The sequence below is a fragment of the Protopterus annectens genome, chromosome 6.part0 (assembly GCF_019279795.1).
Source record: "Protopterus annectens isolate FY-2018-M chromosome 6.part0, PAN1.0, whole genome shotgun sequence".
Classification (NCBI taxonomy): domain Eukaryota; kingdom Metazoa; phylum Chordata; order Ceratodontiformes; family Protopteridae; genus Protopterus; species Protopterus annectens.
Genome location: NC_056737.1, coordinates 301,914,679 through 301,932,061, shown reverse-complemented (window position 1 = coordinate 301,932,061; position 17,383 = coordinate 301,914,679). Strand labels below are relative to the sequence as shown.

At 41.2% G+C, this 17,383-nt stretch overlaps 1 protein-coding gene across 1 annotated transcript in view; it reads right to left on the bottom strand.

Annotated features, from left to right (window-relative positions):
• The window catches only part of LOC122804274 (serine palmitoyltransferase 2-like), a 410,002-nt gene that overhangs the window by 65,628 nt on the left and 326,991 nt on the right, over positions 1-17,383 (bottom strand). The window contains exon 3 of the mRNA XM_044074052.1: positions 13,000-13,129. Coding sequence (XP_043929987.1) covers positions 13,000-13,129 — 130 coding nt within the window. The remainder of the gene's footprint in view (positions 1-12,999; positions 13,130-17,383) is intronic.

Here is a 17,383-nt window from a genome sequence, read left to right as displayed (position 1 = left end):
CCTATTAACTTTATTAATCCAGCTATAGATGCTCAAAATTCTAACCAAAATAAGATGTTGAAACAGATGTGGACAGCATGTTTAGAAATCATGACAGGTTATCAAAAAAAGATAAGGACAATTAGTAATGAAAATGATATTCAAGAGTCTAGGAAATTTAATGGAAGGGCAGTGTGAAGCAATGTTAACCAATAGTTATTTATCTTCAGTCAGGACTCTGGTCCAGTTACTGACCTTATCTCCCAAAAGGCTGCACATTTCCTTAAAGACCGTAAGCCTAACAATTTGATTAGGCTTCTCTCTTCTACCGGCAAGTCAAATTACAGACTAAGATCCCTAACATGTTAGAGACCGTATTAAAGGATTGATGATCATTTGATGTTTGTTACTCATGCAGTCTCTGTGAGATCAGTCATAAACACAGTTCAACCATTTTAGCAAATGTCTCTGCCACCCAAACTAAACTATTATCAATTATTAAGGGGCTTTTGCTCAACTAATGGTAGAGTGATTTCTCTGTAAAGTACAATGTGATGTTAATTAATTTTGAGTTGGGAAGCTTTTATACATAATTCTAAACTTTCATCCCCTGATGGCGGCTGAATTAATGTGAAATATTCTGGCGGTAAACATTTCACAAAACACACTTCAACTGCTGCAAGACATTTTTAGTCCAGTCAATAATCAAACAATGCCAATACAAAACCCTGGGGGAGATGATAATCTTTGAAAACTTTATTATGCAAATACCAGAAATCTAACATAAGAAAGCAGCTAAGCTCAACATCCTTGACTACTGACTTCAAATACTATTGACTTCAAATTCTGGTTACTACAAAGGCCAGTTAGTGCAATAGCATTAATATCTTCAGATTTTAAAAACCCAAGTGTCTAACAAGTAATACTTCAGGGGATGATGACGATGGTGGTATCTTTATACATGATTCAGTCTTGGCAAAGTGAGACAACTGTAACAATGAAATCCTCATGACTAGCCTTGAAGTTCAGAAGAGTAGTCAATCTATAAATTACTAGCTATAGTAGTCCAAAACAAATTCTGGACTACTATGTTGTTGTTTGTCTTTCAGCTTTTTCCCGGTAAGGGGTCGCCACAGCAGAACTCCGGTCCACTAATGATTGGCAGTAGATTTTTATGAAACGCTGAGGTGCCAGCTCGACGCCCAACCTTCAACGAAGGCACGCCCATTTACGCACGCATGCCTTTCGAATGCTACCCAACCGCGGGGAGGACATGCAAACTCCACACAGAAGGCACACCCAAGCCAAGCCGAGAATCGAACGGGAGAACCTCTTGCTGTGAGGTAACAACGCTACCGCTGTACCACCGCAGAAATTCTGGACTACTATAGCAGTCCAAAACAAATTCTGGAATAGAAAATTCCATTCTTTCATGAGCTGGATAATACTTTAGAAAATAACAGCAATATAATTTCATTAGTTGATTTTTTAGTTACCCACTCATTCCTTGGAGGGTTGGTGCTGACTATTCATTGAAAGGGGGGGGGGGGGGTTTGGATATGCTGTTCACACAATTTGTCTCAACTAATTTATTTTTCCAACACATGAACTATATTTTGAACCTGTTGAATACTAATCGTGCTAAGCACATTTCCAAGATTATACCAATATGTCCACTGGATAATTCTAACCATACTGGTTTTCATTTTTGCATGCCTTTTTCTAATAGGGTAAACAAAAGTCATTTATTGCTCATTATAACTTCTCAAACCTGGACATAAAGCATTGTAATTTTGAATTTAATCTCAATTAATCTGATGTAAAGTTGTAAGTCTAATCCTTTGCATTGCTGGGACTGTTCTGAATCACAATGTACCTCCTTGCTGAAAAGATGTAAAACAAACAGTAGCTCTGATTCTCTTGTTTCATGGAATAAACATATAAGCAACGTGTTAAAGAAAGAGAGGAATTATAAAATGTATAAAAAATGTTGGACTAAGGCCACCATAGCATGATTCAATGCAACCAGTAGTAAACTGAAATCAGTTATACATGAAACTAAGGCAAATTATGAAGAAAGATATATTTCTCATGCCAAGAATTTAAAACAATTTATAGTATGCAAGTTCTGTTTGAGGTTGTTTTACTTGTAAAGGACCCCTTTCTAACAATGGCACTATAAGTAACAATCTAGCTAAAATGACAATGTGTTTTTTGTCCAACCACTTTGTTAGTCTGGTCACTAATACCAATCTTCCAGCTTCTACTTATCCTGCCAGTCTGATCATTTTGCATGCACAGAGTACTCAATATCATGCATACCATAGCACAGATTCTTCACTAAACCCACATATCATTGAAACCGTGGTTAAGGCTTCTTTAAAGGAATAAAAAGTAATAGCAGTACTAGGCCAGATAACACACCCAGTATACTTGAACATCGAGGTCCCAAATGGTCACCCCACTATCAGGTTTAACACCCTCTTGCAAAAATGCATTTTTCCATCTTACTGTAAAAATGATATTTCCATTTACAAAAATGGGAACTGTTACTTTGTAGACCATTACCGCCCAAGTACGTCTAACATCCTTGTTCTGCATATGTTTTAAATGATATCTCTTGAATTTACTTAAGGGCAATCATGGGCAAGGTGCAGAATCAGATATAGGGTCATAGGTTCACAGGCAACTACTAGGCTAGCTGCCCTTGAGGGCCATTTTAAGACTAGCCAATTTCCTTTTTATGGGCTAATTAACTTATCCTATTTAGTTAGGGATTTGCCTTCCTCATTTCATGGTTGATAACTATATATAACTCTTAATGATAACAACTGGGATCATACCAGAGATAATTTGAGGGGACCCATGCATGGGGTTACAGCATTTAGGACCTGCCTTTGTCCATTAGCAGTACAGGGGGCAGTCCTAGGGTAAACGTCCGGTTTCCCATCAATAGATCCAATCTGCACTTGAATATGGAAAGAGAAGAGTTTTGCTATATGTGGATGAGGAGTCTGTTCGAGAGCAGCAGTATCCTCTGCAGGTAATACTTGTCCCTCCAAACCATTCTGTTGATGTTACAGAAGAGGTTTAGATCCTTAGAAGGAATATTTCTGATGCCATATGACTTGCTAATGTGCAGTAAATCTATCAGTACTGGGCTGGAGGATTCCTTGTATGCCAGACACAGGTCATATAGGATACAGAGTATAGTGACAGGGCTTTGTGTCTGTCTACATAGGACATGTTGTTCAGGCATTGTATCCTTTCAGTAATGTAAGGCGTCTCTGTGGGCATTCCAGTATTTCAAATGTCTGGACAGATACATGCCAAAGTGGGCATTATACTCAATACCTGGCCTAATGTGGGCTGAGAAGGGAGGAACAATGACATCCCTAGATCTAGACACAATCCCTTTGTTTATAAGCTGTGTAATACAGAAGACCTTCTTACGACAATGGATACACGCTGGTCAAAAGTTAGGTCATTGTTAAAATATAATCCTAAATTCTGAACAATAACCATCAACAAGGTTTTATGAAAAATCATTCTGTGCCCACCTGCTTAATTATTTTTTCGATCATGCTAGTAGCATTTTGAACAATGGAATAGGTGGTATTGTGGTGTATTTACAGCCTTCCAAAGAATCTGACAATGTGTCGCATTTAATGATTATATAATGCATGGTGAAACTTGGTATTAATTTTTTCAAATTAAAATGGATTAAGTCATGGCTTTCTAAGAGATAGGAGGAATTTGAACATCTATTGTTATAGGCAAGTTCAGTTTGTACAGCTGTACTATGTTCATTATTTCCACTGCTGCAGTAGCCTATAGGCTACAAAGATTGAATACCAAAGCCTATCCCACTTGGGAGCAGGAAGGCCATGGATCCAGGAGCCCATGGAGTATGGTCACAGCAAAGCCATCCCTGGAGCTAAAAAAAAAAAAAAAGGAAAAAGACACAAGTTTATAATGCCTTGTAAATGTATGTACAGAGGACCAGGTAGCTATCTCTAGAATACTTCTACAGCTTTCCCCTTTCCAATACGTCACTCAAGAAGATAAAGCCCTAGCAGAATGGGTGTTGACATACTGCCTGGAACTGGTTTACCATGGTGTATATAACTAAAGGCAATAGCGGAGGAAAACTACTTGGAAATGGTCCGTTTTGACATAGGCTGCCCATTCTTTATCCTATCATAAGAAACAAGTAGCTGACTGGCTTTTCTAAAGGACTTGATTCTATCAAGATAGTACCTGAGCTGCCTATGCATGTCCAAAATATGTAGAATCCTTTCTCCTTGATTCTATGGATCTGGTTAGAGCATTAGGAGACTGATGGCCTGATCCAAAGTGAAGTCCAAAACCACCTTGGGCATGAATGAAGGATTTGTTCTTAATGATACCCTCTTTCTATCTAAGACCAAATAGGGTTCACCCACCAAGACAGCTTGCAACTCAGATACTCTTCTTGCAGACGTTTGTGAAATGAAAAGAACAGTTTTCAATGTAATGAACCTTACATCTAACCTATGTGCCGGTTCAGTTGGAGAACAGAGTTAACTTTTCCAGCACAAAAGTAAGATTGCAAGAAGAAGCAACCTGTTTACGGTAAAGTCTCAGGTGTAAAACTCCTTTAATAAACTGTTTTACCAAAAATATAGAAGAAAGTGGCAAATCTATTGACAAACACACTGAAATGTCTGCAAGATGTACCGTGGCAGAGGAGTACAAGATGTCAGAGGCTAGTAACTCTCAGATATTTAAGCACCATTGGTACATAATCCCTGACAGCGTCTTGGTTATTGGCTAGATACCAACTAGAAAATCTTTTTTACTTACCAATGTAAGATTTTCTAGTGTTAGTTTTTCTTGTCTCTTTTGGTACTTGCTGCACATCCTCTGAAAGGAGTGCCTACAAGGGATTAGAACTGAATCATCCAGGCAGTTAGCTGAAGATGTTTGAGATTGGGGTGCACTGTCTTGCGTGAGTAGGTCCAGCTTGCGAGGAAGCTTGCGGTAATTACTCTTGGCCAATTCCAGTGTTACCTGTGCTAAAAGGGAGTCACCACAAACATTTTTGAAGAGTACTTCTGAATCTTCAAAATTACCCTGGATATCAGCAGAAAGGGTGGAAACCCATAAAGAAACATTCCCATCCATGGGAATTGAAACGCATGTTTTTTTAGGCCTGTTTGCAAGAAGCCCTGGAGCACAATGTGTTTACTTGTTTATTTTGACAGAAGGCAAAGAGATGTACTTGAGGTGTTCCCCACAACTAGATCAGTTGCTGGAAGACCATCTCATTCAATTTCCATTCATGAGGGTCTGTCCTGACCCCCCTAAGCTTCTCTTTCACTATATTTCACTCTGAGGGAATGAAACATGCATGAAGGGTTAGTGACTGTTGATCAGCAACCTCCCATCACTGCCAGCGTGCACAGAGGGTTCAACTTTGTAACCACTTGCTTGCGATGCAACACATCATGGTATTGTCTCTGTAACCACCTGAGCAGGACCTGGAGACCAAAGATGATGACAAGATTTTAAGGTATGGATCACAGCGAGCATCTCTTTGACATTTACGTGCTTTGGTCGGTCTGAGAAATGCTGTAGGCCTTGCACCTTTACCACTGAGACTGCCTGAAGTGAAATCTCAGGCATCTGTAGTGATAAACTGACTTGGAGATGGTTGAGAAAAAAGGAGACCTGAATTTGCTTGTATTTGTAATCTTCACCAGTGCAGTTATTTTTTTTTTTTTACAAAGCCCAGGACTGCAATCTGAAATTCCAAAGGGATGCAAATGTTGGGCCCATGTGCTTTTCAAAAAACAATGAATCTTTCTTATATGTAACCTGGCAAAAAGAATCAATAGAAAAAGATGCCATGAACTTCACAATCCTGAAATACTCTTTAGCTGAAGGCTGAAGCTCAGGAAAGTTTCCAGACAAAAATCCTCTTTCTCTTATGTCAGAAAAAAAACTTTTACTGCAAGGTGTCTAAGACATTGTAGAAAAAGAATCTCTTGATGGGTCATGGAGGATTTCTGAATATTTACCCAGAACTCCAGGTTGGTCAGAAGAAATGAAACGCATAGTAATGACTCCTGACATCTGGGAAAAGACTCTACAAAGATACCCAAGTTGTCTAAATAAGGAAAAAAAAATGGGCATGCCACTCAGTCTGCAGTAAACTATGACTGGAGCTGGACACTTCTGTAAACACCTTTGGAGCAGTAGATAACTCACAGGGTAATGAAAATAACTGATAATGTTACCCATATACAGAACCACCTTTAACATCCGAAGAGTCTGCAAAAATCTGTTGTCAAACAGGAATGTAGGAGCAGGAGAGAAGAGGGAGTGGGATAGAATGCTGATAGTATTCATAGGCTCATCGGTGATTACTAGGCTAATGACCACAAGGGCCTTTTTAATCCTAGCCAAGTGTCTCAATCTCTGACAAGTTCTGGTTCCCTTTATAAGTGTAAGCAGGAGCTTGGGAGGTGAAACATTTGCAAGCAGGGTCCTGGAAGATGAACCACTTACAGACTGCCCATGTCCATTAGAGACATAGGTACCAAACTACGGATTAATTTCCTGTTCCCCATCCAACTTGCACTTGAATTGGGTTACGGAGGAACTCTGCTTCACATGGATGGGGAGTATGTTCCAGAGACAGGGTAGTCTCTGGGATAAATACCTGTTTCTCCAGCATGTCCTATTTATATCACAGGCAAGGTTTAAAGTCTTTAGAACGGATAATTGTGGTGCTGTTTGTTTTGCGGATATCCAGAAGGTCCATTAGAGTGGGGTCTCCCCTCAACAGCCTGAAGGAAACAGAATACAGGGATAGGGCCGTCATGAGGTCTGCATAGGACATGTTACTTACACCCTGTATTATTTTGAAGTTGCAGACTTCCATTTTTGGAAATGATCCTTCTTTCCTGTTGTTCTCCTTCTGCCATGTCATTTTACTTCCCTATTTAGTTTGAGAACGCAGGGACCGTTTGTTTTGCTTCTTAGATGGGAAAAAAGATCTAGGAGACTTGCAACTGGGAAAATCTTGGAAACTCCCTGAACTAAATTTCCTCTCACATCAAATTGTTTCAGGACATGAATCGCTGATGGAGCAAATAAAGCCACCTTATATAAAGCCAAATTCAACATTTCAAACTTTACCTACTCAGAAAACTTTATATACCCAGGCATAACCCCTCAAAACTGTAGAAGAATCAGGGTCAATCATTTAAACTCCTCAAGGCATGTTTAGATACTTGAGAGGTGTTGGAAACAATGGGATTGAGATAGGCACTACTTTCAGGGGGAGGTGTGGTAGCTAACCCTCTCAAAATGTATGTGCAAAAAAGCGCAAACTTCCACTTGTGGGATTAACAGTTAAGAACTCCAACATCAAAGTGGAAGAAAAACACCTCTTACCAAATCTGTCCAGTACCTTTCCCTCCTTGTCCACAGGGAAAGGTTGGATGATACAAACAGCCTATTCCCTGCTGGCAAAGATTGCTAGGTCAGACCTAAGGTGAGAAAGTAAATGCTTGTTCCTTTGAATAACTTTACAAAGCCTAACAGCTTTTTTTGGGGAATGAAAGGTGTGAATCACTGTTGTTACATGCAGTATTAAACACATTCTTCAAGACTGGCACTTGTGGAGGAATAGATGTAGAATGATACATATCCACTTGTAACATGTCATAACATCTCCTCAATACAAGGGTACATCCAATTTTTCCCATTAAAACACCTCTTGCATCCAGGTTATTGACTGAGAAAAAGAAAATTCTTCCAAAGAAGGGTGACAGTGCCAAGTCTCCTCTGAACTTGAGATTTGTGCTTCAGACTCTGCAAGAGAAGCAGGCTTGTCCCGAATCATCTGACATGTCTTCCTCTGGAATGTTTCTACTGACCTAATTTACAAGTAATGCTAGGATTAATTGCCTGTATCAATTTCTTGACTAATGTAAAAAAAAAATCTTTTCTAACAAACACTGTGTCTTCTGATGAGCACAGTTTAACCTTTTGCTTTCTTCTTTACAGGTATCCTTGATGACAGACTAGGAGAAGGTACTTCTGCCCCATTGAATGGCATCCCCCATTATGTCCTCATGCTCCCGTAAATATGGTTCTCCAATGCCTAGTTCAGACACTTGTATAACCAAAGAGGATGTGGGAAATAACTGAACTGTACTCCTGTGGGTGGGGCAGTCCTGCCAATGCAGAAGTGAAGGGCAGTTATGTGTTGATGCCCACTGCATGCCCCACCCATAGGCTATGACAGTGCTGGGTAAGTGCAAATGGGTAGGTCAAAACAAAAACACAATTTTCAACTACTCTTGATGGCTGCTGAAATAATGGCCCACTCCCGGCCAACCCTCGCCCCTAGTAATGGGGAAATGAATGAGCAGACTGGCTGAAAGGAGACTGACAATGGGCAGATATCAGAGGCAAATCAGAACACAAAAAATAATGTTCCCAGAGCAAGCTTTTCAGTCTTGTGCACTGTACAGCTGACTTCCTCAGACTTCAGAGAGAGACAGATTTGTTTTGTTAATCTTTATTGTTGTCGGGCCTTCAAAGATAAGCGTTACAGAAAATCTCAAAGAATGTGACCTGTGACCTAAAAAAAAAACAGCTAAACAAAAATATGACCAATCAACCTCACTAAGTATAGTGCAACAAGCACAAGTACCAGAAACATAAAATAAATGCAAACTGTGCAAACTGACTGCAACAATACTTAGTTTTCTTGAAGATTAACCATTAAGATGTCTTCACTCAAATGTTCTTTCTACTTTCACTAGTATTACTACAGTACATAACAAACGGGCAGTATATTCTGTAATACCCCTTAAAGTTGCAGGGTGGTGGATGGCTTTAAAGAAGTTCATTTAAACAGCCCTAACAAATCATGTTCTAGGACCAAGAATTCAATTTGTAATGTTTGTTTTTTAAATGCATTTATTCCCTGACAAACACAAACACCCAGGGCAGAAACATTTGCAAGTCTGGACTGGGAAGTAGAGGCTTCCTTGGTATAATACAGCCTCACCCTTCCGGGGATCCACTACATTTGTCCCAGCAAAATGCAGTACAATTATTTTCAAGCAATTATTTGCTCTGAAAAGTTCTGTCTGCCTTTAGCAAATAGGCAAACAGCAGGTCTGATGTTCTGACTGGAACAGTTATGTTTAAATAATGCCCGATTAGTTACCTCTCAACATCAAAGGCATGCAATAACCTTTCACCTTATCTGTCTTTGAAAACACATGCAAAATATGCCACCATGTTGTCTATTCCTAGTCACAGTGAGCACAGAAATGCATCTGTATGGGATCTTTTCCACATCCTCATACAAGATATGCAACGAGTATGGGGAAAGCAGCAACCTCCAAGGCACCTAACACTCTCAAACATACTTCAGCCTTTTTTTTCTAGTTTTGCCTTAATGACTTCAGTCTGCTCATCACAGTCTCTGGATCTATTAATTCAAATTTCTAGCAGTGGTCTTGGCCCACTCCTACTGTAATCCACAGACTGGTTTACTCCTCGCCAGGAGAGAGCAGTTGTGGGTAACCATGCTGCAAGCCAATCAGTGAAGAAGCAAAAGCCTGGGGCTGACCAACAAAAAAAAAATTTCACATACAGCGACATCACTCATCCTTGAATGTAGCATGTACTAAGCTAATGCTACTAAGTGAAAATACCTAATTGCCTTCTACCACTGTCTTTGACTGCAATATGGCAATGGATGTTCTATGTTTCTACTTTTCCCAACAAGAGAACAGACATATAAGACGATCATTACTACCCTGTCCCAAGTAAACTGCTACTTTTAGGTATTCGATCCAATAATGCACTGGTTAGCGAAGTCTCTGTATGTGTTTCTAGCTGCAGCCTATACATCTGCTAAGTGACAAACACTCTCTTGATGTCATAGATGTGGTACATAGAACAACATAAACCTGCCTCTAAACTCACTTGATGCTCCCTTTAGCGAAAAGGATCAGTAATGGTAATAGCCTTCCTCGTACATGTGATCCAGAAACATCTGCAGACCTCAATTACAACTTAAGTCACCAGTCTACTACTAGGAATAAATAATTCCAAATCAGAAAAACGTCCTCCTCCGCCTCAACAAGAAAAGTAGAATACTAGTGAAAACTTCCAAAGCCAATTACGAGCTGAAACTAGCCTCCGAAATAAAGGAAAACCACATGTCCCTCTTCAGTTACGTTATGAACCTCCATGGCAAAGCCCAAGTTTGTTCTGAATTAGTACTTAATGGTACCACTTACACTGATCCTGCTGACTTAGCCAACCTGCTAGCTGATAGGTTCAGTGCAAACATCATCCTCTTATCACCCCCCCCCCCCCAAAGGCCCAGTCGACATCCCTGCTCCTTGTCCCACACCTCACATCTCAGTAGATCAAGTGTTAAAGGCCCTATCCAAGGAAAAGAACACAGCTTCCATGGGACCTGATAATATACCAGGCTGTATTCTGCACCATCTCCAGCAAGTACTAGCTTCACCACTGAACACCCTATTCAGCCAAAGCCTAGTTACAGGCTTCATTTTAGCAGAGTGGAGAACTGCCATTGTCATCCCCTTGCACAAAGGTGGTGCCACTACTGACCCAGGAAACTACTGCCCCATTAGCAAGTCTGATCTGTAAAGCCATGGAGCGTATTATTATGGATCTCAAACAAGGACATAGGCAATCTCCAAACACTTAACCCCACCCAAATCGGATTAGTCAGGGGCAGATCTTGCCTACTGAACTTAGTTGACTTCTTTGAGACTGTCACTAAGGCCCTGGATGAGGGAAAGTCAGTACAAACAGCCTACCCTGACCTGGCCAAGGCCTTTGACACAATCCCACACTCAGACATCATTGAAAAGCTAACACAACTTGGTGTTAACCCCTATCTCGTCTGATGGGTGGCCAACTGGCTCACAGAGATAGGACCCACAAGGTCATAATAGGTGCCACCACCTCAGATAGCAAACCTGTCACTAGTGGTGTTCCCCAGGAATCTGTCCCGGGACCCTACTGTTTGGCATCTACTTCTCAGAGGTCCAGGCAAAGACAAAGGGCCTATGGCTGACCAAGTTTGCGGATGACTGCAAGTTGGGTGCTGTCATTCCCCAAATAATGTCAGCATACTGCAAGAGGGTCTCACAGCTATAAATAACTGGTGCCAAAGTCATGGCCTTAAGTTAAATGCAAAAAAATGTATCATCATACCATTCAGCAAAAACATGGCCCCTACTGATTACCATATCAATGGCAACCCCGTAAGCACACATGTGGTGAGAGACCTAGGTACTCAGGTTGACAACAATCTCACATTTGACCACCATGCAGCGGCAGTGGTCAGAAAAGCCTTTTACTTGATTCATCTCATCAGTAAAGGGATTGCATCCAGAAAAAGGAGGTTATTACCTCTCTGTACCCCTCCCTCATTACACCCATAATTAAGTGTAACACCACATTTGGTATTTACCTCTCCAAACACCCACAACAACTGGAAAGGCCACAGAAAAACCTCGCAAACAGAATCCATGGCCTCCAACACCTGTCCTATGTGGACAGGCTCAAATCACTATCACTCTACTCGGTATCATACAGATTGCTCAGAGGTGATCTGTGTCTTGCCTACAAGGCAATATCGAACCCTACCCAACTAGAAATGCTCCATATTCGTAAGTCCAACTCCTTGCGCACTACCCGCATGATAGGCCTAAATCTAATATGTGACATCAACAAAACCTGCTGGACAGACATGTTTTTCTCTCACAAGCTGCCCCCATCTCTGGAATAGACTTTCCATACATGTCAAACAGAATATCTCGCTGACCCTGTTCAAGCGCAACCTTGATGAGTGGATGGGAAACCACAAATGTGTCCTAGGGGTTTCACCTTTGTCCCACATTGACAGGGGTGACAGATACTGACTGAGGCTTCATTTTTGGGGATAAAGTCTTGGCTAGGCTTGTAAGGGCCCCAGGGCCAATAGCCTAGTAACCTCCTATGATCCTATAACAATCCTAGGAAGCCATACTGTGGGAACTTCAACTGAAACATCCCCACCAGAAGTCAGGTGAATGACGTTAAACCCTGAACAAAAACATAACAGAACCACTAGATTTCTTTTTCTCTCTTCTTTCAGATCCAGATGATCATCCTCCTCCTCTTAACCAGCAAACAATTAGCTCTTTCATTTTGCTGTCCCATGACTGTTTACCTAATGGGCAGAGGACAGTCTGTCATCCAGAGAGCTTCTGGAATTTTGGTTCACACATATTGCAGATGTGAAGCTTGCAATACAGACCCAGTAATGCATTCCTAATTCCACGCATGTACACATTCTAGGTATAACACAACTTGGTAGCCCATAACACCCATTCCACCCCTTATGCTATAAACTGTGACACTATGCCTTTAAGGTAGATTAAGCCAGCTTCCACTCCCTAACAGTGAGCTGGCACCATCCACTCTCTTCCTACCCCTCTCAGATGGCTCCTCTAGTACCCAATTTTCCAGTCAATCAAAAGTCACATGGCTGTAATCAGGGCTTCATCAATCAGCGTCACAAAATCAGCACTGCTGTCTGATGTTACTACAACAGTTTTTCATATTGTCCTATACAACATCTGAATATTATAAAATTATCAATTCTCATTGGAGTTTTCCCAAACTGACACACACACCAATCTCCATCACTTTCAATTTATTTATTACGCAGCATAATTTTTTAACACAATGAAACACTAAACAGCTACTGGCAGTTTAGCACAGAGGATTAACATTCAGCTTCATCCTGCAGCCATATGTTTTGAGTTCCCGCAGTCTCCAAATGTCTTCTATGGACTTTAAACAACTTCTGGGTCAACCCTGAAAAAGATGCAGTTGCACCTAGTGGGTTTAAAACTGAGAATTTGACTAACACAGCATCATAAACAGTGTGTGCCAGAGCTACAAAGGTTTAAAACTTACAGAATCCAACATTTCTCTGGTGTGAGCTGCTGAAATACAAATCCTGGCTCGGGATTCAATGATTGGAGTAGCAGGAAATCCTACTACGACGACACCAATATTCCTTTTCAGCATTTCACGACCAAATGCACTGTCAAGAAAAACAATCAATGTTACTGGAATGTATCTGATGTTCAAAGGACGAAATAATAGGAACTTAACTTGATATAACAGACTAGAAACATAAATACTTTGGTCTGCTCCATTTGGTACCGCATAACTATTGACAGACACCCATGTACCACTGAATTCAAAAAAATACAACTCTGTACTTAACTCCATTATGCAATACACTAACTCACCAGACACAGGAAAGATTTATGCAGTTATCAACCATAATAGTGCTTTAAACAGGTATAAATAATATCGCGTATTGCTTGAATTAGCTAAAAATGTAACTACAAGACACAAAAATTCTACAAGAAATATTTTTGTTGCACTAACAGAATACATTTCCAATGCCATCAGCCTATCAGATTGCACACATTAATAAAATCGTCCTAAGTGTGCATTCTAGTCTTTGATTGCATGTGTACAAATATGGTACTAAAAAGAAGAAAAAGACCTCAACATATTCAAGTCCACACTGAAGTACACTGTAGCCTCACACACCAAACACACAAGTGTCTTCTTTCCATATGCCAGTCAGATCATCCAGACTCAATAGCAAGCACTTTCCTGTGAAATGAAAAACAATTTAGACTTGCAGCTTACAGAGGTACCAATCAATACATAAGTGCATAACGGACGTAAAGGGAATTTCAAAAGCAGTGGTTTGCTGAAGGAGACACCCATATTTAGAAGAGTGGAGGGAGGGTATACATCTGCCCCGTCACTAATGATCCTATTCAGAGATCAGCATGCATTTGTTACACCAAACCCAGAGAGGATCCTTCCAATAGATCAGAATCCCAAAGAGTAAATCTACTAAGGCAGAAAGCTAGAGGATCATACAAGACAAAACTCAAAAGGATGAGACCTGCAGTACTTAATTACCCAAGAAACAGTTGAAAAAAGAATTCTACGTTAAAGGTATGTACCAAAGATCATTGCAGCAGTAGCACTAACATCTACAAAAATATTTCTGAAGTATGCAACAGAGGCCATCACTCCTTTAGTGCAATAAAATATGACTGCAACACTCGCCAATAAGTAGACAGTCACCTGTGGGAAAATATAACACAGCGGGCAATCCACTTGCAGAGTATCTGCTTAGCAAGTACAATGATTTCTTTCCCCAGATGCAGAAGTTGTACTCTGCTTCGTGATGCACCTAAACTGATGACTGTGGACATCCAGAATGTGGAAGGCTCTTTCTTTCCAGAGATAGAAAAATGAGACATGAATGGGCTAGTCCGGAGATAACCCAGAAAGTATCTTTATAAGGAAGACTGTGTTTGTTCTAAGGGCACCTGTGCCTTTGTGAACAGACTGAAGTTCAGAGATCCTAGGTGTAGAAGTGATGGCCAACAAAATGAAAGTCTTCCAAAAAAAACCTCACCACTCGTAAAATAGTAGGATTAAATGAAGGGCAGGCAAGCGTGTTAATCACGAAGTTCAAGTTCCATGGACAGGAGAAGCTTTTCAAAAGAGAACAAAGATGCAGCATTCCTTTAAAGAACTGTAGGACCAGCTAATGTTGGGCCACAATCTTGTCCTCCATAAAGTTATGTAGTACAGAGACAGAAGGAATATACACCAAGAACATTGGAAAACCCAAGCCCAAACCGTAATGGTGCCTGATACAAGTTAAAATTACTTGTAAGTTGAGAGACTAAGAAGGTATATGGTACCACTCTGCCCAAACTACGAAATGAAAAAGTTAAGGAAGCCCAAAGATGACATGCTTAACAAACAGTGCTCATGCCCCCATGAATTTTGGAGTAGTGGGAAGGGAAAAATATAAACACGATATAAGATTTTAGGAGAATGGATTAGGCTGTGCTGGGAAAGAGGGTCAAATGACTGGAAGCAAACAAGCCATAGTATTAGGTCAGCAGATGGGACTATTTAGTGGTATAAAAAAAAGGAGTTATGTACTCACCATAACATTCCATGTTGGTAGTCCATCTCACCCTTCATTTTTATGTATGGGTTCTCTCGACTCGGCCGATTTATAAGCTCGAAGACTTAACTTCTGGTTGGCTCGTGGCTAAGCAGGTATCCCATAGTGCACCAGTACAAACCCCAGATCTTGTTTGCGGCCCACTAAAAGAAATAACCATAACAGACAAACCAATACTAAAGGGTCTCCAACCAAAGATAACCAAAATATTAATATCTCCAGATGTTTCCAGAATGGGTGCAAGTTGGTAAAAATGAAGGGTGAGATGGACTACCAAGATGGAACGTTATGGTGAGTACTTAACTTCTTTATGTTGTGTAGTCCAACCTCACCTTCATTTTTACGTGTGGGACAATGTCCCTAGCACCTTACTCTTGGGTGGCTCACTGGAAAATACTCCGGAGCACCATGGAGCCAAAGGATGCTTACCCCTGGAAGCTAAATCCAATTTGTAATGTGTAATAAAAGTGTGAGGGGTAGCCCACGTAGCTGCTGCACAAATATTATCAAGTGGGACCTGGCTTGAAAGGCTGCAGAGGTAGACAGAGACCTGGTAGAATGAGCCTTGATCTTGAAGGGTAAAGGCCTGCCCTCCGAACTGTAGACAAAGGCTATGCAACTGGAAATCCAATTAGATAGTGTCACTTTAGAAACTGGTAAGTCCAATCTGGATTCAGAAAAGGAAATGAATAGTTGATCTGATTTCCTAAACTCCTTGGTCCGATGCAAATAAAAACGTAGTTGTCTATGAATGTCTAGCTGATGAAACCAATATTCAGCTGCATTACAGTGATTAGGGAAGAAAACTGCGAGTTCTGTGGATTGATTTAAGGTGGGGTGGGGACAAAGGAGGGGTTAGTACGCAGTGAGACCCTGTCTTTATGAAAGGTCAAATAAGATGGCTTAACAGATAAGGCTTGTAACTCAGATACCCATCTAGCTGATGTGCTAGCCACCAAAAACAAAGTCTTCCAAGACAAAAATTTCAATGAAGATGAGTGAGAAGGTTCAAACGGGGAAGATGTCAGTTTGGACAACACAAAATTTAAATCCTAAGAAGCCACAGGTTCTTGGAGTGGTGGCCTCAACAGAGTGGCTCCTTTCAAAAAGGTCTTGCATAGCTTACGAGACATTAAATTGGTATCTGGAAATCCTAAATGGAAATGAGAAATAGCCACAAATTGAACTCTTGACAGTGGCAGTGGCAGATCGTTGCTGAAAAAGCTCGGAGAGAAATTACAAAATCACAGGGAGAGAAGCAGTGTAGGGATCTACATTCATTTTCTCTGCCCAAATAGAAAATCTTTTCCATTTACTGCCATATAGTCTCCTAGTTGAAGGTTTATGGGAGGACATAAGGATATGTGAGACAGAGGAAGACGCATCGTGAAGCCTGACTAGGGATGGAACTGGAGCAGCCACGCTGTCAATTTAAGGGTATGGATTGAGAGATGTAGCGAACCTGACATGTGAGTCAACAGATCTGGAGTTGGGTCCAAAATCCAAGGATCGTCCAGGCGAAGAGGCTCGAGGAAGGGGAACCAAACCTGACGAGGCCAGTAAGGAGCAATGAGGATTATCTTGCATCCCAGTCGTCTGGCTTTCTGAATCACTTTGGAAATGAGAGGAAATGGAGGAAAAGCATACAGAAGACCCAGGGGCCAATCGTGAGATATACCGTCTCTGGATGTTTCCACCAGTGGGGGAATGAGGGAAAAATAGCTGCTGCATTTGGCATTGACTGGACTGGCAAAAAGGTCGCAGCAAGGCTGTCCCCATTTGCGGAAAATCTGTTCTGTTTCATGTTTCAGAGACCACTCATGAGGCAGTAGGACCCGGCTGAGCTTGTCAGTCATCACGTTGGTCATCCCTGGAATATGCATTGTAACCAGAAAGCGCTGGGAAGAAATCACCCATTCCCAAACTGGAATGGCCTCTCGACAGAGTGGGTAATATCTGGTACCACCCTGTTTGTTGATATACCAAACTACAGACATGTTGTCTGACTGTATCGCAATAGTCCCTAGAGGAAGAAGGTCTTGAAGTGCTTGCAACGCCAGGAGCACCGCCCTTATCTCCAAATTATTGATATGCAGGTGAGCCTCGTGTTCTTGCCATGTGACTTGGACAGTCCTACCAAGATAATGCCTCCCACCCAGACTGGGAGGCATCCATGGTCACAGTAGCAACGGGTTGGGCAGGAACAAAGGGGGCGCCTGTCAACTGGCTGGGTGCTATCCACCGAAGGAGGTCCTCCTTGCAAGATTCCGTCAACAGAAT